Consider the following 23,002-nt stretch of genomic DNA (forward strand, 5'->3'; position numbering starts at 1 on the left):
TGTAAAAGGTTACTCTGGCCACTTCAGTCTTAATTCTTAAAAACAACTTTTGCCTTTAATTCTTTCTACTGCACTAGCCTAAAACTTTTAACTTAATAAATTCAAGTTATATCGTACTTGTCCCTCCCACTTGCACATTCACATTGACAGACACCAAAGTTAACGTTCTTTGTTTCTTACTTTAGGAAATACCCACAAATCTTAAGCTTCAGTTATCACTTGAGCTTTGATTTGCTTGTATATCTTGTAGAGAGCTGCACAGTATTTAAGTGGATGTTGTAGAAGTCGAACCCCTGAAATGCATGATGTAGCTTATTTGCATCTGACCTATTAAGTCATATTAACAATCATTTAGAACATCATTAATTTACAAATAAGAAGTAGTCGATAGCTGTGTTATAAAAATTAAACAAAATAAATAAGTAAGCCATTCTAGCAGTCAGTAAGTAACCATCCTGTTTTACCCATTAACCCAGGATATTTAGAGCTCAGTGAGTTTACTTGCTTAATAGGTACTTAGAAAATAATGTTAACACACACACAAGCGCGCATGTGCGTGGACACATACGTACATATGTGTTTCATGTGCATATGTGAAAGGATGTTTCTCTGGCAGTAAGACTGGTAAATGCTTCAGATGCATGGCTTTCTCTTCTGGGTACCAAGTGCAATGTGGGGTCGATGTATGTACAGCAATCGGCCTGCTCCTTCCCTGTCAGTATTTCAGAATTGGCGTAGTCCTTTTCGATTTTCTGATTACCTGTAATTACCTGTTTTGTAGCTGAGGCAGTTTTTTGTCTGCAAGCCACTATGCATGAAAACAACTGCATACACAATTACAGTAGTCACATGTAACAGTTTTAACAAGAAAAAAATTACATAGAAAAAATACACTCACCCTAGGTGAAAAGATAGTCAACAGCTAGAGATGCAGAAATGAAACACAAGTAAAAAAAAAAAAAAAAAAAAGTGCTTAGGACATGGGTCGTTTTTACTACGACCTTAGCTGGGCAAATTGAAAAAAGTCTATTTTTAAACATTTTTTTTTCTGAAAAACACTTGGACACTGCAAGTGATAGTAGAGTTTGTGAATGCAGTATACATGAAAATAGACAGTTTTCAACGCTCAGAAAAGAAATGGCAATCCGTCAGAAGCTCAGCAACTTACACGGCTGACTTTGATGACAAAAGTTCAAAAAGAATAAATTTTACTTATATAATAGGAAATGAAAATAACTGCTAAAGTCTGACAGCACTGCAGGATTTTCTTGATTCTAGACAAATGAAGACAATGGAACTTGCCAGATGTTTCTACAAAAAGGGGCAGAAGTGGAACTAAGATTGTAGCAAGCTGTTCACAGCTATGTGCACAGCTCTGGAGTCTAAAGGAGGGTATACTGCTTTGAGTTTATCCCTGTAGAAAAACTGTCAGTTGTACACGTTTTGTAGTCATTCAAGGAGCCCTTTTTTTCTTAGTTTGAATTCTCTTGGCTTCTCCTGAATATTGCAGAAGTTCATTTTACAAAAGCTAACTATTTTGCTTACAGTCTCTCATCCTCCTTTTTCAGCAGAATATAAACATAAAACATAGACAAAGTGATGTATCATTGTGTGTGAAGCATGAGAATGCAGAAATGATGCATTTAAACAAAAATATAGTTCTTGATATTCTCAGTAAAGTGATATGTATATAGTTTCATTTTCTGGGTAACAACACAAGCCTCAATCAACAGTTGTGATTTTCATCAACCATATCTTATCAGTACAGAGACAGTCTTACTGGTACTTAATTGGGGGGTAGCCTGGCATGTGTTTGTATGTAAATGCATATGATTGTGTCTGTCTGTCTGTCTGTGTGTGTGTGTGTGTGTGTGTGTGTGTGTGTGTGTCTGTGTGTGTGTGTGTCTGTGTGTGTGTGTGTCTGTGTGTGTGTGTGTCTGTGTGTGTGTGTCTCAGACCTCCCAACGATCCCGAATTACTCGGTTTTTACCGGGTTTTGGGGTCAAAATGAAGGGGTGCCACGATTCCTGAGTGGCACCCCTTTATTTCCGATTTCTTTGCCTTTGTTTTTTTATTTTTTTTAATTTTCGCGCTGTTGGAGCTGACATCATCACGTGCATGATGATGTCAGTTCCATCAACAGTACCAGCCAGTCGGAATTGAGCTCCTTGAGCTTACGTCATCATTTCCGGCTGGCTGCAAGAAGTTGCTGCATTTGAAAAGCTTGCCGCCGTTTTGGACTATGCTGCCGTATTGTCCGAGAAAGAAAACTGCTGTTCGTGCTGGGACTATGCATTTAAGCTGCTGCCTGCCCGAGAAAGCTGCCGTTCGTTTTGCCTGCGAGAGAGAGGACTGTTATTAGGTAAGGAGGAACAAAGGGAAGCTGCCGTTCGTTTTAATCTGCTGCTGCCTCACTTATGGTATTAGGAGGATATTAGGAGGAAGTGTGTGCGTGTGTGTGCATGTGTGTGTGTGTGTGTGTGTGTGTGTGTGTGTGTGTGTGTAAAAGTGTCTCCCCTTCAAGTTATTTTGCAAGTGTTTTCTGTTCACGGCATGGCAAAGAAATTTATAGGGGTTACTGGCAACCCTAGATGTGCCACGTTACCAGGGAAGAGAGAGATACTGGATTTAAGTGATTTATGCAAGTTCAGGCTCAACTTGGAATATGTAAATATCCAAGAATAAGTAAGAACAGAATACATACATAACATGAGGCAGCATAAGCGTGGCAGCAAAGTAAACTAGTTTACCTGTTAGTGACAGCTAGCATAATTTATGGATAGTGTACAGATTTTCAATGGATGTTAAGCCTGAATAAACCTTAGATCACAGGTTTCCATTACGCAACCAGTGAGGGCATTTTAGACCTTTGAGTCATCCAAGGAGAGAGATTTTTTTTTGTCCACCTTAAATTTACTTCCAAGTGATGAGAGCAGAACTGTGAATTGAGTTAATCTCAGGAGCCTGGGTTCCTGTTTAAACTGCAGTCTGCTTCCCAGGAGTGGAGAGGCTTTAGGGGCATTTATAGATAGGGGTGTGAAGGGTGATTCCACTTTTGCTATCGACGGAGTAACCAAAGAAGCCTTTTGCATTTTGGGGGGATTTTAGAACGATCTGATAATGCTTTAGATGAATGTTAATCTGGAGAAGTTATTTATTTATTTCCGGTGAATATGGCAATTGTTCCATATTCCAGCCCCCCCTTCTATTTGCATCTCGTTGTTACATATTTTTATTCTGACTTTGCTGTTGTCCATGAGCAATCTGGTGGTTATCTAGCCTTTATGTTATGTCCTGTTGTCTTTAAGGAAATACCTGCTGCACTAATTTGATACTGTTGCATACTTAGTATTTCCTTCTGGTTGACTAACAGTATGTTATCAAATTTAACTATGAAAAAATACATCAGCATCCTAAATACTAAAACAAACATAAATACTAATGTTACTTATGTTCATATTTTGTTACTAGACAATAAATCATGTAAGTTTTTTGAAACCTTTCAACTGCAGTCCCACTGGTACACCCAACTATTTACTTCTCCTGTCTGTAGGGGTTAGAGGAGCAGGGTCTGATGTAAAGTTGCAATTTTTAACTAAGTTAGATTTGAAAATAGTCAGGTACATATTTTGCTTTGCAGCAGCTGTAGTCAGAGGTTAATTATTTAGGAGTAATATCTGTCATGTCAAAAAGTCCAGTTTATATTGCAATATAGATTTAGTTCCCTTGATCCTATATTTGTGTTGCCGCCAGTCTTGTGGGCTGCAGTAGGTCAAGCAGAAGCAGGTCATTTACAATTTTGTAGGACAGGCATAAATCACAGCATAGAATTGTTTTTAAGAAGTAGGGTTTTTATAGGTGTAGGACTTGCATTAGTCACCATGGTGATTTGATTTATTTTAGTATGGAGTAGATTACTTAATTATGTATGTATTTATGCATCTTAATAATTGGTTGTTTGCTTATTCAATCATATACATAGTGAATTTTCATTTGTTGAAATGGGTCTGACGCCAGATGCATTTTCTTTGGATGTGGTGTGGGTTTCAATGCTATTTCAATGAATGTGATTTTCAAGGGCAGAGAGGTTTTAATGCCAAGTCTATTTTCATTGAGACAGTATTGCTTTGTTTAGCAGATGTCAGAATAAAATCCAAATAATCATTGTAGAAGTAAAGCAGTATGTACACATTAGTGTTTATGGTAAATGGGGCGAAATCGCCAGGTAATGGGACATTGGAATGGCTGCAGGGGGTCAGTAGTGCCATATTTTGGTTGTCTGTTCTTCAGTTTGCATTTGAAAGGTGGTATCCCACAATTCCTTTGGAGTGGATGGGGTTACATAAGTATCTATGCAAATTAGATGTTAATGAGCATACAGATTTATATCTATTTTTCATGGGCCTTGTCCAGATTTTTTATTTTTCCAGGTTGAGAGGTATGGTGTGTGTGTGTGTGTGTGTGTGTGTGTGTGTGTGTGTGTGTGTGTGTGTGTGTGTGTAATAGTATAATTTCATCTAAAAGACAAAATATCTAAACATAATTTATTAAACACAGCTTATCTAAACTCATTTTATCTGAAACAACGATACTTAAACAGAAAAAAATGTTTTTTGGGGAAGCAAGCCCCCCTGTATCCCTCAGACACATAACTTAAATATTAAAATATATAAAGGGTGTTGGCTGACTAATTTTGCAGATGACTGCAAGCTAAGAGCAGTCATTGAATCCCAGAGTGATTTAGCAATCTTGCAGAAAGGTTTTTCTCAAGTAAATAACTGGTGTCAAGTCATGGACTAAAACTAAATGCCAAAAAATGCATTATTATATCCTTTGGGAAGTGATTTACTCCAGGGAACTACCACATTAATATTACACCCCTAAGAGCTGACCCAGTTGTTCGTGATTTGGGAATTTCACCACGTGTCCATTGTTGTAAGAAAATCCATCTCTGTTGCACAGCTTATAAATAAAGGGGTTGTGTCTAGATCTAGGAATGTTTTTGCCCTGCTTTACTCCGGTATCATTAGGCCAATAATTCAATATAATGCCCACCTTTGGCATGTATCTGTCCAGACACATGCAACAACTGGAATGACCACAGAGAACCCTTACTAAAAGGATGAAAGGCCTAAACAACATGTCCTACATGGACCAACGCAAAGCCATGTCACTATACTCGGTATCCTACAGACTGCTAAGAAATTACCTGTGTCTGGCATACAAGGCATCCTCTTACCCATTACTGATGAATTTACTGCACATCAGCAAGTCAAATGGCATCAGAAGTACTTGGTCTAGACATATAAACCTTTTTTTGCAACATCAACAGAATGGTTTAGATGGACATATATATATATATTGCAGAGGATACTGCTGCTCTGGAAGAAACTCCCCATCCACATAAAACAAAGTTCATCCCTGTCCATATTCAAGTGTGGCTTGGACATATGAATGGGAAACAGAAAATTTACCCCAAGACTGTCCCCTGTACTACTAATGGACAGAGGCAGCCCCTAAATGCTTAATCCCATGCATGGGTCCCCTCAAATTATCTATAGTATAACCCCAGTTATTCTCATTAGGGGTAATATATAATTATTCACCATAGGATGGGTAAGGCCAGTCTATAACCAAATGGGGCAGGTTATTTCAAGCACAAAAAGGGAAGCTGGCTAAGCTTAAAATGGCCCACAAGAACAACTAGCCTAGCTCTTACCTATAAACGTATTTAACTATTCATGGTCACACTACGGTACACTGGACATTCACCACCAGCTCACTCAGTCTAGTACACTGTAATAAAGCAAACTGCAATATTACTTGTACATCTTTAGGAAAACTTGCACCAAATATCATAACAATTCCTTATTATCAAAGTTATAACTAGTTTAAATGTATTGAAGAATATCATTAGATAAAATTTGAATAGATAACTTTTTGACGAGTTGTGATTAGATAAAGTAATTTATGTATCATTTTATATACACACACATATATATATATATATATATATATATATATATATATATATATATATATATATATATGGGTTCCCTTTAGAATCTCGAAAAACTGAAATACCGAATTTCAGTTTTCCAAGATTCTAATCCCGAATGCGCAGAATCGCGAAAAACACCAGAAGAGCAAAATTAGAAATCCCGAAGTTCGGAGCTTCTGGTGTTGCGGTGTATGAATGGCTGTAAGTGCAGGTAAGTTTATATGAGTGTGTAGGTTATGTGCTGTAGTGTATGGTAGTGTGTGTTTTGGTTGTGATGTGTGTGTGCAAGGGGCTGTGATATGTGTGGGTGTGAGTTGCCTTTGTGTGTGTGATTGTGCGGTCTTGGAGTTAGAATGTATAAGTAGGGGGGGTGTTGTTTCTAGTGTAGGTTAGTTTTGTTTGTGTGTGGGGGGCAGTTGTGTGTATGTGAGTGTGTGTATGTAAGTGTTGGGATTTTGAATTTCGTGGTTATGGGCATTCGGGATTGTGGTGTTCTTGCTTTATGATCTCGATATTCTGAAATTCGGTATTTCAGAATTTCAAGATTGTAAAGTGAACCCATAAAATCTATATATTTATATATATATATATATATATATATATATATATATATATATATATATATATATATATATATATATATATATATATATATATAGAGAGAGAGAGAGAGAGAGATTAAATGATATAAAATGATGAGGCTCTGGAGCTACAGACTGTGGGTTCAAGTCCCATCAGCTGTTAGTCTGGTAGTTAGTGCAGAGGTTTGAGGCTATGCATTTTTAGCAAGCTCTTTCCAGTAGTCCAGGGTCTGATTCACTTAGTTTTCACTACCCTACTGTGTGACACCAAGAAAGTCATTTAAACTGACAGTGCTCTGGGGAAACTGCACTTGATTTTTCAGTGGTATCCTTACTGCACACCTAGTAATGTGTGTGTGTGTGTGTGTGTGTGTGTGTGTGTGTGTGTGTGTGTGTGTGTGTGTGTGTGTGTGTGTGTGTGTGTGTATATAAAATACATGTTGCTTTCATTAAAAAAATTCACAGTTTTACTTCTCATAAAATACACAGTCAGCCTTTTCTTTTATGAAAACTACAAGAAAGACCCGGACATGCTAGTCTTCACAGTGTAATACTTTAAACTTCCTGTAGGAAGGTTGGCTTTATTGGTCTGAAAGCAGTGTAAACACTTTAAAAAGTAAAAAGGTATTGGCATTCAGAAGCCATGCAGCTGAAACATTGAAATATGTCCTTAAGGGGTCATGTGCATGTATTTCAAGGGGAATAATACAGGAGGTTTCCGGTTTTACACAGTGATGACTAGCTTTGTTGTGTTTTTCTTGTACCTTTTGCTAAATAATTTGTGTGACATTTTTACCGTTTAGTTTGACCCTTCTTATATAAATCAGGGTGCTGTTTAAAAGAAACAAAACTGAGTCACCCCAAAAATACATATTTTCTCAACTTAGTAAGCTTAAAAACATATGCATAACTTTTTCAAAAATGTATTGATAAAACTGCCTTTAAGTTTTTTTCTTTATATACAAGAAATGTTGAATGATGTGTCGAAGATTAGAAACTTTGTTTCAGACTGGGCCCCTATTAAGGGTGGAGTTCCACAGAAGTAGGTTTCAATATTTATTTATTTATTTATTTCACATTTGTTAACAGAGTTGGTCCAGCTGAGTTACAAAACCCCATTTTCAGTGGAAACCCAAGTAGAAAGCTCCAATAATGTCTACAGCAATAAAAAGATAAAAGAAACATTGTACACAAGATAAAATAGTGTACAAACTGAAATGCCAGTATACAGAACAAATTGTAGTTGTCACATAAGAAAGTGTGAGTACTAAAAATATAAACATACAAACAGTTTAGTGCTGAAAAGCTAGCATGTTCTAATATTTACAAGAATTAGAAGTAAAGCCAAGGCACTTCCTAAGTAGAGGTTGTAGAATGTGAATAGACAGAGGTGTACAGGAGGCTATGTGGGATGATTGCAGCGACAGATCTTGGATTTAAGCAGGTGATCTTTTAGTGTCTTTTTAAAGTTGTTGGCATGAGTTATACTTCTGATATGTAATGAGGGTCTGTTCCACCTATGAGAGACAGAGTATTTATAAAGGTTTTTATCTATATTTTTACAGGGTTTATAGGTCAGTAGTAAGAGTTGGTTGGAACTATGAAGAGGACGATTGGGGGGTGTAATTGGACAGAAGTCTGGAATGTGATGGGCAGGTAGTGGGGTTATTGAGAAGGGAGTGAGCAACTTGGAGTTAAGTGAGAGTAAATTGATGTGGGAGTTCAAGCCAGTGAATTTTCTGTAGGCCAGGCAGTGGTGGGAGGAGTAGGGAATGCTATACAGCAAATCTAGCAACTTTATTGTATGTTGATTCAAGTTTGTGAATAAGGGAAGATTGTAGTTTAGTCAGGATAGGGGAGGCATAGAGTAGGGTTGGTAGTAAGAAAGTTTGTGCAAGGGCACATTTGGATTCTTCACTAAGGTATTTATTTCTGTAAAATAGGCCTAATTTTTGGTGTTTTATTTTAAATGCTTTTTTTTGGACATGTAGGTCAAATTTTTGTTGGTCATCAGTAATGGTGTCAAGGAGTTTAGTTTGTGTTTTAACTTTTATAACAGTGTTGTTGAGAGAAGGGGTTGAAAAGGTAGATTTACAGTGGGAGAGGGAGTTGTACAGAACAAGGAGGAGCTTTGTTTTATTGGGATTGTGGATGAGCTGATTGTCATTGAGCCATCTTTCTACAGATAAAAAGGAGTTTTGTGTAGTAGTTAACAGCTCTGACAAGTTTTCACAGACAGGTATCAATTTGGAGTCATCTGCATATTGGACGATAGAGGAGTGACCGCAAGAAGTATGGAGGTTATTGGTAAAGATTTTGAATAGCAGAGGGCCAAGGATGGAGCTTTGGGGTACCCCAGTTTGGATAGAGAGGAAAGGGGAGCAAGAGTTAAGCCATCTAACTGATTGTTGTCTATTAGAGATGTAGCTGGAGAACCAGTTGAGAGCAGTGTGGGAGAGGTTGAGACAAGATCATTTGGAGAGTAGTAGAGAGTAAGAAACAGTGTCTGAGGCTTTACATAGATCGAGGAACAGGCAAGATACAAGTTTGTTGTTGTCACTGGCTATAACAACAGTTTCAGAGAAGGAAATAAGGGCAGTGGTGGTGGTGTGTTTAGGGTGAAACCCATGTTGTGTAGGAGTGAGGAGATTGTCTTGGATAAAATATGTAATTAGTTGAGAGTGGATACATTTTATATATGCTCTTTTCCTGACTTCCTTTGACTAACAATTTTTAGATGGCAAAATATGATGATGATTTATAATTAATACTTTAATATCAAAGCCAGAGGACCATTACATTTTCAAAAAATTATCTTAGTAGAGTCAATTCATGGATGACTGACAGTGAGCTAAAAATTAATCTAGGCAGAAATGACCTAATGTACTTTGATAGATTTTAGCCTAAGTTAGATCTTTTGTTGGGTGACTCTGTTATTGCTGTAGTTACAGAATACAAAGATTTAAGTATCACTATTTTGAACAATTTTTATTGTGAATAACTTCCAGAAGTAGAAAGAATCAAGGCTGTTTTTGCCTGTGGGGTTATTTTGTGAAGTATCACCATATCTTATATATTTACCATCTGTGTAAGGCTGATACTTCAATACAATCATTTGTTCGATGTCTACATTAAGGGTAATTGCTTATTTTGAAGGGCTTCAGATAAAGTTTGCAAGAACACACAATTAAGCCATTTTGGTAGACTTCATTTGTTAGGTCTGTATCCCTTTTGTTGTAGGTAACTAAGAGGAAAAGTTTATTTGTCCTATAAAGCACAATGTAATAAGGAGCTGAAGTCCATTCTCAACTTAGAATTGTTTCAAAGTAGAAAACTTTCTAAACATAGGCATGTTACATTTAAACTGGACTCCTGAAGAAGCTTGAATAAGACTAAGTCCGTTTCTTACTCAACTGTTTATTACTGGAACAAGCTGCCATTGTCTATAAGGGAGAGTCAATCACAGTTCAGTTTTAGAACATCTGTTCTTGGACAGATCCATTAGTTTATTAAACAATGCTGAAGTGCTCAGGACGACCTTTTTGGCCTGTATGCATTTTACCGGAAGCATTTAACTATTTCCTATTTGAACAATGGCTTCTTACTTATGATCTGAAGATATTCCGTTTATTAAGTGGGTTTGACTGAATAACTGTTCATTTTAACTGAAAGTTGATAATAGTATGAAGAAGTAAATTTTGCAGACATTTCAGTTATATAGAGATGCATTCCATCACACTTGACCCAGTTATTGTTTCATGGCTATGTCTCCTTTGAAAATAATTTTCCAGAACTTAATAGGCTCTTTTTTTTGGAAGGTTTAGTTGCTTAATTATAAAAGTAAGGTCATCTAAGGGATGCTTTCTTTATATTACCTTCACATTTAGATTCATAATTGAAAATAATATTAAAAAAGTAGTAACAGTCTGAACTAATGGAGTAACACTGAAGCAGTAGTGGGTAGGACAGAATTTCTCAGCAATCTTTGCACACTATGAGGTGGATTTGTTCTTTGGATGTGCAGTCCATTCTTTGACAGCCATCACACTAGTGACCTTCATTTATTACTATTCCTGTGTTGTCGGCATCATAGTCAGAAGTCCTGTAATTATGTTTTTTTGGCAGGAAAATGTAGGTTTATCATTAAACCCGTAGATATTTATTTATTTTACCTTTTCTGGCACAGACAGCAAACATAACCTTAGGCACCTGATTACAAGTGTGTCTTTCCTGTGAGGCAGGAAACAGCTTCATGTTACTCTTAACTTCATGTTTCATGTTAGTGTCAACAGTTTTGTCACTACTACTGTTGGACATAAGTACTTTTGTGTGGTATACTTTTGCAAGATGAGGCAGATAATCAAGAGTGAATGCATTTATGTTTCCTGTGTAACATAACAGGCACAGACATGATGGGAAAACTGTCTATAGATGGATATCCCCTGTATGAAAAACAGGAATGACAGAACAGTGGAAATAGATCAGTCCTTCAAAATTAGGCTATCCCTGATTGTTTTTTTTTTGTTTTGTTTTTTGTTTGCTGCAGCCATATTTCACATATTTTACATGTGACTGTTTTTACAGCTTGCAGTTTCTTTCATTAACAACTTTAAAATCACATATAGATGTTTAGTTTGTCATGCTGTCACTTAAAAAGCAAAGATGCTGAGGCACAAGATGTGATAAAACAGGATTATGTGGTCTAACCAGTCTGTTGGTTTCTTCTGATCCACACTTGTGCACCTCAGTGTAATTCAGTTGCATGTCCTTATTCTTTTCTTTAAGTACCAGTATCAATGGTGTTAGCGACCATCTGCCTTTATTCATTTCGTATATGAATCCCCATGAGTTTTCATTATTTTCTTAGCCATTAGATAGGTATTCCAAAAAAATGTACTATTTTCTTTCTGTGAAGAAACACTTCCTTTTGTCTCTCCTGCATTTTGTGATTTAATGTGCATACTGACTTCTTTCTTGGTCATAGGATACTGAAGACACATCCTGTTGTTTGTTGTCAGACTTTCTTTAAACTGTCTGAATTTTATGTCTCTAGAGAAATGTTGCTTTCAGTGTTTAGCTTGTTCTGGCTACTACTGGGAACATTTTCTGTTGCAAGTTGCTCTGTGCTGAAGAAGGATTGAGTCCTAATTATGCCTCAGCTTACCAGGGTTCAGTTAGTGGTCCAGACAATGAAGGAGCCATTTAAAGAGGGATGGGGCTAAGTAGCTGAAGTTGTCTCACCTGTACCAGGGAGAGGGAGTTAGTCTGAGTGCAACCTGGACAGAACTTAGTGACATGAGAACACAAGCCTGACCAAAAAGTGACTGCATTACTCCAGCTAAATATTACAGGTGTGCAGATGTATGTACTTGCAGAATTTCAGCATAGCCAGTCACTGCACTATGCCTGCTGGTCAACAAGAATAGGGCTGTTAGAGGCATCAGAAATCTTATACATTCCTGCAGGTTGGTGGCTGCTTCTGTTCCCAAATCTCATGTCTCCCACCTGGCATCTTCTGATGACTGGAGTGGGAGGGGAGAGAGAAGGAAGGAAGAAATTACCTAACTAGGGATAAAGCTTTGACAGTTGAGGGATCAGTCCAAACACCAACATGTAAAAAAGATTCTATGTTGCATCACTTAAAGTAATTGGGTCTGTTGCCAGGGTTATTTTATATTTTGTTAGCATCAGTAGTGCTAGTGTTAGGGGCATTTCAGGCTGCATTTCTCACACTGCACTGTTTGTATCAATCAGTGTTGTAGTAGGGAAATGTAAGTACCACAGTTCCTTCCATAAAAGTGAATCTTTGAAGGCAGCAGCTAAGGTGCTAATTTGTTTCAGAAATCTAAATGAATAAAGGGGATTTCTCGATAGTGTAGATGCCTTTTTGTTTTTCCTTATATTAAAGTTTGAACAAAGTCTGTCAGCACTGGGTCAGACTATGGTTAGTGTATGCTGCTATTAGCTTTGGTAAAAAGAGAGTCCTCTTTGTGTGGGAGGAACTGTTTACAGAAGTTTGTATTATGATGTAGACAGATTAAACTCATGAGGTCATGTTTTGAGCTAAAAGTCTATTGTAGTATTGAAAATCTGTGCTTTTTTTAAATAAGGTCAAACACAATTTATGATGTCAAAGCTGCCATTTTGGTGAGTCCAAATATTTCTGTAAAGTTCTGTAAGAGTTTACTTCTGCCATTCGCAGTGAAGGAGTGAAGTGACAGATTTAGAAATATTAGATAAAGATCATCAGTCCAGTGATGTATACTGAATGGCTAGATCTATCATTCCAGCAGTGAAGAGGAAAATTCAGGTCATGTGTGTTATGACAGCAAGTTAACTGTAAACTAAGAAGCTATTAAAGAAGTGTATCCAGTGACAAGAGTGGGAGCATCGTGTTCCATACTGAATGGGAGAATTATTTTTGATAAGTGATTGATAACCTGCTTTATTTCATGTCAATGATTCTAAGGCATATCATTAATATGTACAAAGGACTGCTTACGTATACTGGATTCCTATTTATTGTGAGTTCTGCACCATCCATTTTTCAAAGAATAATGGAAACTCTCACTGGGTTAGCAGTGAATATGACAGGGGACTACTGGTAGCCATAGTCCACTTGGACTTCAGCCATGCCTTTGATTGTGTCTCACATAGACTGAAGAGAAAACTGAAGCAGTTAGGGTAAGGTTAAAACTGAGGAATTTGATGCCTGCAAGTGTGAATGGGAGGACACAAAGAATTGTGGATGGACAGTGTCATAACTTATGGAACAGACTTGTGGAGTACTGCAGAAGTCTAACTTGGGTCCATTACTCTTTAGTGTGTTTGTCTGAAGCTTATCTGATGCAACAGAGAACAGGATCAGCCTGTTTGCAGATAACACAAAGATGGATACAGTTTGGGGGTGTAGGGAAGAGACTAATGAAGGATATAAAAGGCTGAACAAGTGGGCATAAAGGTGGCATTGAGATTCATTGCAAACTAATGCAAAGTACTGTACTTGGGGCACAACTATTATGGTCTGAAATATCAGCTTGGAGGAGTAGAACTGGTCGAAACAGAACAGGAATAAAATCCTGGGTGTTTGCCTCTCCTAGACTGGGCCACTAAGAGCAGAGTGAGAGGGCAGTGACAGTAGAAGCAGACATAACACTAGAGTATATACTTCAGGGGATAGAGTCCAGAAGCAAAGAGGCAGTACATCCACTGAACAGCCTCTTGGTCAGACTATACCCAGAATACTGTGTGTAGTTGTACTGGCCATAAAATAGAGGCCCTCGAGCTGTTGCAAGATATTCAGGGCAATGCTACCAGGAAGATCCATGAAATGGAAGGGGAAAATATAACCAGAGGCAAGAAGAGCTAGAGCTGTATCACATGAACCCAGAAGAGACTGGGGGAAGTTGATATTGGTGCTCAAGATCATCTCAGTAAGAAGGGAAAAGATCATCCTGAGTAGGAAGGACACAGGAAGAAGGAAGTGGCACAGGCAGCAGACTGAAGGGACTAACTACTCCCATGATCTCCAGAACATTTTATCACAGAGAGGATTGTAGACCGATGGAATGGAGTACTGTACTGAAAAGGGTGGTGAAGAGTGAAAACACAGAGGAAGTCAAGAGGGTATAGGACAGATGGAAAAAATGGTAAACGAGAGGTAGACTTGTTATGGAAATAAAATGTTAAGGCACTTGGGCAGAATAGATAGGCGTATCTCCTGTCATGAAACTAATGTAATATAATGCAAAGTAAAGTACTCTTTTCTATAAGTGGATTGATTGATTTTGTACAGCTTACTTTATTATTAATTTTATTTAAATCTGTACCAGATGAGTTTTTATTTGTATCAGTTGTTTGGTTTTATTTGTGTTCCAGTGTTTTTTTTTTCTTGTGAAACTTTTTTTTTGTATTTTGTGGTTTATGGTTCAGAATGACCTTTGGATCAGTAAATAAACAGTTAAAATAATATCACTTTTATGATAAAATACATTTTCAGATAACTTGGGAGGTATGCACTTCCACCATGCAGTTTCAAAAGGGCAGTTGCGAATAGCCACACTTATTTATGTATTTATCTATCTATCCTTTGTTGACCAAGTTAGTCCCACTAGGCTAGTAACCTCTTCTCATGGGAGACCATGTTGTGACATATGACAATGTAATAAAAAATGCTTTGTTAAGTAAATTACTGTCAGTGCTCCTTACCTGAGCTGGATTATTACTACAGTTAGTGACCTAAACCATTTATAGCATGAAGCAGTAAGGCCCAGTAATGCTTATGTGAACAATATTTACACCGCTGGGTGGCTAGCCCTGCTGTAGGTGTTCTTCTGTACCACACACTCACAGCTACAGTGAATTTAGAGTGTCCAATCCACCTATTGCATGTTGTTGGAATGTGCGGGGAAACCAGAGCACACGGAGGAACCCAAGCAAACTCAGGGAGGACATACACACTCCACACAGAAGGCACCCCAACCAAGAATAAAACCAGAGAACCTCTTGCTGTGAGGTAGCAATGCTATCCACTGCACCACTATGCTAACCCTAGATCCCTGTGTTCAAATAATTGTAAAACTATTCTGAGGGGCATGAAACTATTAGTATTTTTATATACTGTCACTCACTACATAAGCAAAACATTAACAAAATCATGCCCTCATAGCAGTACTTAAACTGTTTCATTAATATCTCTACTGGTTTTGCAGGAAATTAACTTTTTTACAATGTTAGTTCACTGTTATGACTTCAAGTCAAGAAGAATCATATTTGAAGCTGCCATTTATTTTAAACTGTAGCACAAATTAAAAAAATTACAAAATGGAAACGTTTAGACTTTTCCTTAAATGAAGAACAAAATTATTTTACATGTTGCGTCTTCGCACTTAATAAATACCTTATTTCTCTTTTTCTGTTTTGTTTGCCATTATGGTTATCTTGTTGACAGGCTGGTCTGCAGACATTGTGGAACTTTGTAAAAAATATAAAAAGGATGGTGTCGTAGCTATTGACTTGGCTGGAGATGAATCAATAAATGTTACAGCCAATATGGGGCACAGGAAAGCTTATGAGGTAAGGTAAACTTCTTCATATTGAGAAAGGCCAAACTAGGTATTCTTACGTTTTGACTAATATATTGATAAAGTAAAATGCCTGTATACCGTAAAATATGGCATCTGTTTGCATGCATTTGTGTTATTGTGTTTGCTGGTATAACTTTGAGGAAATTGGGTGCAAAAATTGAATTGTTTCCAATAAATGGTGTTTAGTCAATAGAAAATAGCTAACAAGAATATTTACAACAGGAAAAAGATGCAAGGATGTTTTAAGTCAATGATCTTTAAAAAAAATCAGGAGGCACACATAACCTCAAAGACTACTTTCCACTGAAAAATGCTGTACATTATTTGCAGCATTAGCATTTACAAACATGCCTGCTTCTGAACTGTACAATATAGAAATTCAAGGTACTGCGTACTTAATATTCAATACTAACCTTTATACTTCAAAATATAAAATCAGCTTTGTCGATTATTGACAGGTAAGGAAATTTTAATCCTTAAATGACTGTTTGTGTTTTAGATAGGAGATAACCCCAGCTAATTGCAAATACCTTTCTGTTTCTGAGACCTTTTTCATTTCCTTTTGGTAAATTAAAAATGTTTATTTTGTTTTTTCCTTTTTTTTATTTTTCCTACTAAGCAAAGTTCATTGTCTCCTTTAGCATTCACACAATTCAAAAAAGTAAGACAGAAGCTTGTGATGTGTGAACCAGAACAAACTATTCTTCAATTCTCTTCCGTTGCATACATAGCTATGCCTGCATTTTTGTTCAAAGTGCATTTTTACATTAGCTGAATTTTAAACTACAGAAAACAGCATCATTTTTATAGTACGTTAATTCCTTGTCTAACATTTTTTTGGCAAAATATAAGAGTTGCTGTGAACAATGACATATAGGAGGCATTATAATACATTTGTGTCAAAATTTGTGGATAAAACATCATGAAATCAAAACCACATAAGTAATGCTATGAAAAGTAATGATGTGATGTTATTTTGTTTAGTAAATACATAAGCTATTTTCCCAAATTTGGTTTAATATTACCTATTTGGGTTTCATATGTCTTTTAAAGTGCTTTGTGAAAAGTACTGTAATAAAAGTTAAGCTGAGTTTGCAAAGGAATTGGACTAGTTTTCAAATCAAGTATTTCTCTTATAAAGATAATGTGGCAATATATCCTTGTAATGCTCTTATGCCCAGTTGTTTGAAATATACAAGGTAGGAAATTATTTTTTCTTGAAAAGGGAGATAAATATTGTATTACTTTTAGTTTTGATGTGCTTTCATTTATCTATATATGTATTCAGTGTAGTTGTATTATTTTCTATTTCAACATGAGTGCTTTTTCATGTATAATTCTCTTTCCCTTCACTGCAGTGTACTGATTCCATGCTGTAAAAGAAGCCTTTGATGAAATTATCTTTACTTATGACAATGCATCATATATTTGGCATATATAGGTTCAATGCTACTAGCTTCAGTAGTTAGCATATCATATGTTACACCTTTGCTTCTAGAGAAATCAGTTCAAATATAGACCTCATAAAACTAGACCACAGCTCTTTTGTCCTCATGTTATTTCTGTGTCTTTTGACATTATATGGTATGAAACCATATTTGCCAAGAAAGTACTGAAAATTGCTAGAGAAAGAATTAAAATTTCATAGATGCACTGATGCTGATTTAGAAATGCAGCTCCTAAAAGATGTTATGATGAAAGGTTGGTCTGAACAAAAATCAGTATGGAATTAAGTTCAGTCTTTTTTTCCTTTCATGGAAGAAAAAAGTTGAACGCAAAACCTGATGTTCAAAGTGGCAAAATAAGAGCTTACAATCAAACATGGAAGCAAATGATTGAGAGGATACATTAGTCACATCTGAGAATAGTAAAGTTCAAATGAGCAAGTAGTTCAATGTTTTGACTTGCTGTGTTGAGTCAAATACAACAAGTATTGCAGAACAACAATCCAGAGGTAGAGATGATAGCCTACTAAGTGGGTAATGATTTTTATTTCAGGGAAGCCATGTATCTCATATGTGTATGTTATTAGTCCAAATTTCTTGAAATAATTAAGAAGCCAGACAAAACAAGTGTAATTAGTGCAATAAAGTCTATATCTATGAGAAAGGGAAAACTTGAAGTTGTCATATCTGACAGTGGTCTGCTGAACACAAGTCAGAATTGCAGAACATTTGTGCATGAGTAAAAATTAAAGAATGAAATACCCAGCCCAGTTTAGAGGACAAATGGAAAGATATAGCCAAACAATGATGAATAACATGAGAAAGAACTGCAGCAAAACCCAAAGGAATTGTCATCTCAAAGGTTTGGAATATAAGATAACTCCATTCTAGGGACTTGGTCTAACATCAGCACAACTGCTAATGGACAAAACTGCATTTCTGATTCCAGAAAAATCAACATAAATTAAAGGAAATGCTGCAAATAAATCAGCAGAGACAGTGGTACAGCAATGATAGACAAAGCAGAAGGCTACCAGATGTACATGTTTGAGACAGCAGTTTGAAATTGATAGAGAAGTATACAAACTGTGATCCTATGTATATCATGAGGAAGGTGGCAAGATTTATAGAATAAGTTGCAGACAGCTGTACAGGACAAATATGTCAAAACTGAGAAACTGATCCAGTTCTGTAGTACAGAAGGAACTCAGTCTAGATGACCTAAGTTTTTTTTTAAATAAGAAATATCTTTATTGAATTATCACTTATAACATAGGCAATCATACATTTATATAAATGAAAACATACCATACTGACATATTTTCAGTTGCAAACTTTATATATCACATATGGTCTTCTAAACAGTCATTCAAACATTGCATAATTCATTCAATTCCTCCTTTGCCTTAAACCTCATTCCTCCTCCAAAACATTATTTGGCATGTATCGTTCCCACAATGCCCACTTTTTTCTATGTAATTAGGTCCAACCCTTTTCTAAAGATCCCACTTCTGGTTCTTTTATCTTCTCTTACTATATTCATTACTTTTAGTATGGTTGGTTTAGACTTTGATTTCAATTTTCTAGAATTTGCTTTATGGGCAGCCACCAGAATTAAACTCAGTAAGGACTTACTATGTCTAGGCGGTTCTGATTGTTTATTATAGCTCAAAAATAATCTACTTAGTTAACACCAGTTTGCTACCCAGTATTTCTGACAGAGTACTTTGCAGAAAAATTTTAAAGTTTGCCAACTCATTACCCTCATAAACACTATGTACCCAATTAACTCTTTTTTCTCCATCATTTGTAACCATTTGTAATCTACCTGAGGAAAAATTCTTTGGAGTCTGCTTTGGGGTATAAAAATACCAATGCAACACTTCCAAGCAAAGAACCTAAATCTTCTGGATTTTGTTGCATATTTTGGAGCTATGTGTGTGTGTGTATGTATGTGTATGTATATATATATATATATATATATATATATATATATATATATATATATATATATATATATATACACACACACACACACACACACACACACATATATATATATATATATATATATATATCATCCTGTTGTTTCATTGTGAATTTATCCAGTCCCTCTTCCCAATCCTTTTTAACCTTTTCTGATTGATTCCTGTGGTTATCATGCAGTATTTTATATACCCTACTAATTAGCCTTTTTAATAGCAGCTTCTGGATTCTACTAAAAAGTGTATTAGTGCTGGTCTTTCACTTATGATCCCCATTCCTTTCTGTTTGCATATACTCTGTTATCAATCCTCAGTAGTGAAGGCAATCTCTAGCCTGCATTCCAAATGCATTCTTGGTCTCTTCCCATTCTATTCCTTTTCCTTTCTAATTATTTGCTGCAAATACCTTGGTTCCTTTCCCAATTTTCTCCAGTAAATTCCAGTTCCCTCTTGTCTATCTCTGTACCTCTAATTGCAATCAACCCTATTGGCAGAATCTCCTTTTTCCATTCCCAAGTTGACTTAGTTCTTATAATACTTTCTGCTACTTTATGAATATAATATTCTGTATGGTTATTGTTATTCTCCTTAAGGATCTGCATCCAAAATCCCAGTCTTGCCTTATTTCTTGAACTTCCCTCCTGTTTCATCATCATCCCTTTCCACTTTGAATTATGGCTTTCAGATTGTGCTATATACTGGAGACTTAACTGTGTAGCTCTGAAATAAATCCCAAACCACCTTGTTCTGTTTAAAATATCAGTTTATATCGCTTGATGCTTGGCCTCTTCCCCTCCCACATAAAATCCCTCATCTCTTTATCAATTGCTATCCATAACCTCTCCTCTAGTTGATAACATTTGCCTGACCTGTATATAAAACTAAAGGGACTTAATACATTTTCACTGCTTGTGTCTTACTGTCCATATCTATAAAACAGAGCTTCCAGTTTCTCAGTTTTTTTTTTTATCTTTTGTTTAGTCTCTTCTCACATATCCTTAGCTACTATAATAGAATCTTTTTTAACCCGTATTCCTAAGTACATTTTATCATGCCCTCCTAAATATGGGCATTGCTGAACCAGCTGGTGTGTGGCTACATAGTTTATAGCTATTGCCTTTCTTCTACATTCATTAAACTGTGTCAGAATGTTCCACAACACTAATATCTTTATCAGGTACAAAATAATATCAGCTGCAAATAACTGCCAACTTTTCTTGATTACCATACTAACTATATCCGTAAATTTCTGAGTCCCACATTTTCTTTTGCCAATAGTTCTAAATATAATGCAAGTAAGAACCTGTACCAATTGGCTAGACAGAGGGACCAAGCTGGGAAAGATGTGCAGCAGGTTAGGGTAATAAAGGATAACAAAGGAAATGTACTCACAAGTGAGGAGAGTGTGTTGAACAGATGGAAAAAGTACTTTGAAGGGCTGAGAAATGAAGAGAATGAGAGAGAAGGTTGGATGATGTGGGGATAATGAATCAGGATGGCCAACAGATTAAAAAGGAGGAAGTAAGGACACCTATGAAGAGGATGAAGAATGGAAAGGCTGTTGATCCTGATGACATACCTGTGGAAGCATGGAGCTGTTTAGGAGACATGGCAGTGAGGTTTTTTCACCAGATTGTTTAACGGAATCTTGGAAAGTGAGAGGATGCCTGAGGAGTGGAGAAGTGTAGTGGTACTGATTTTTAAGAATAAGGGTGAGATGCAGAGCTGTAGTAACTACAGTGGGATAAAATTGATCAGTCACAGCATGATGTTACGGGAAAGAGTTTTGGAAGCTAGGCTAAGAATGAGGTGAGGATTAGTAAGCAGCAGTACAGTTTCATGCCAGGAAAGAGCACTACAGATGCAATGTTTACTCTGAGGTTGTTGATGAAGTATAGAGAAGGAGATTGTTGATGGAGAAGTATAGAGAAGGTCAGAAGGAGTTGCATTGTGTCTTTGTGGACTTAGAGAAAGTATATGACAGGGTGCCTAGAGACCCGTTGTGGTATTGTATGAGGAAGTTGGAAGTGGCAGAAAAGTATGCAAGAGTGATACAGGATATGTACAAGAGCAGTGTGACACTGGTGAGGTCTGCAGTAGGAGTGAAGGATGCATTCCATGGTGGAGGTGGGATTACATCAAATATCAATTCTGAGCCCTTTCATATTTGCAATGGTGATAGACAGGTTGGCAGACAAGGTCAGACAGCAGTTCCTGTGGACTGTGATATTTTCAGATGACATTGTGATTTGTAATGAGAGTAGGAAACCGGTAGAGGAGACCCTGAAGAGGTGGAGATATGCTCTAGAGAGGAGAGAAATGAAGTTCAGCAGAACTAAGACAGAATATATGTGTGTGAATGAGAGGGAGGAGAGAGGAGTGATGAGGATGCAGGGAGTAGAGTTGGTGAAGATTAATGAGTTTGAATACTTAAGATCAACAGTTAAGTAATGATGAGTGCGGAAGAGAGGTGAAGAAGAGAATGCAGGCAGGGTGAAATGGGTGGAGAAGAATGTCAGGAGAGATTTGTGACAGACTGGTACCAGTAAGAGTGAAAGGAAAGGCCTCCAAGATGGTAGTGAGACCAGCTATGTTATATGGGTTGGAGATGGTGGCACTGGCGAAAAGACAGGAGTCAGAGCTGGAGGTGTTAGAGTTAAAAATGTTAAGATTTGCACTGGGTGTGATAAGGATGGACAAGATTAGGAATCAGTGTATTAGAGGGTCAGCTCAGGTTGAACGGTTTGGAGACTAAGCCAGTGAGGTGAGATTACGTTGGCTTGGACATGTGCTGAGGAGGGACGCTGGGTATATTGGAAGAAGGATGGTGAAGATGGAGCTGCCAGGTAAGAGGAAAATAGGAAGGCCTGAGATAAGGTTTATAGATGTGATGAGAGATGATATGCAAGTGGTTGGTGTGACAGAGCAAAATGCAGAGAACACGAAGAAATGAAAACAGATGATCCGCACTGTTGACCCGTACTGGGAGTAGCCGAAAGAAAAAGAAAAAAAATAATGCAAATAACAAAGGGGAAAGAGGATGTCCCTGTCTGGTTCCTTTGTTCAAACAGAACTTATCTGAGAGGAACCCCCATGCACACACTTTAATTTTCTCCTCCAGTCCCTCATATAACATTCTAATTAACCTTATTATTGTGTCAGGGAATGCAAATGCTTCCATTGCCCTACTCATAAAATCCCAGCTTACTCTGTCAAATGTTTTCTCTTTATCAAAACCTAGCAATAACAGTGCTATTTTCCTACATTTTGCTTCACCCTGGATCATTAATGTTCTATAAATGTCAAATATTTGCTTTTCATTTACAAAACCACACTTTCATCCACATCTATCAATTTTGGCATCACCTTTGCCATTCTTTTTGCCATTATAGACACAAACACTTTATAATCATGGTTTAGAACTGAAATGGACCTACATGAAGCTAGGTCTGATAGATCTTTACCATCTTTAAGTATTACAGCCACCACAGCTTTCTTCCAGGATGTTTGTGCTTCTCCTTTTAAAATACTGTTAAATAAAACCTTTCAAATTGTTATCACTTTCTTCCCTCCTAGCTTCTAAACTTCCAAGGGAGTACCATCTATTCCTGGAGACCTTCCTGTGGATTGGTTATACATAATCTTAACTGTTAGTAATGGACCTTCATAAACCTCTAAACTTGGCATATTTAATTCTCCTGTAAACATTTCCATCTGTACTTTTTCTTGTTTTCCATATTTCTCTGCTTTATACAGTCTTTCATAACATTTCTGAAATATGTCTAATACCTCTACAGGATCTCTGGGTATACTTCTTGTTATAGGCTCTCAATGCTTGGCAACAACTCTTTCTTCTTTCTGTTGTCATTTTTGATAATGCCAAGGCACAAAAGATTTTAGCACA

The 23,002-nt window shown here is 36.8% G+C and overlaps 1 protein-coding gene across 1 annotated transcript in view; it reads left to right on the forward strand.

Annotated features, from left to right (window-relative positions):
* Positions 1-23,002, forward strand: part of ADA (adenosine deaminase) — a 758,716-nt gene that overhangs the window by 431,826 nt on the left and 303,888 nt on the right. The window contains exon 6 of the mRNA XM_044090009.1: positions 15,533-15,657. Coding sequence (XP_043945944.1) covers positions 15,533-15,657 — 125 coding nt within the window. The remainder of the gene's footprint in view (positions 1-15,532; positions 15,658-23,002) is intronic.

Source organism: Protopterus annectens, chromosome 12.part0 (genome assembly GCF_019279795.1).
Source record: "Protopterus annectens isolate FY-2018-M chromosome 12.part0, PAN1.0, whole genome shotgun sequence".
NCBI lineage: Eukaryota > Metazoa > Chordata > Ceratodontiformes > Protopteridae > Protopterus > Protopterus annectens.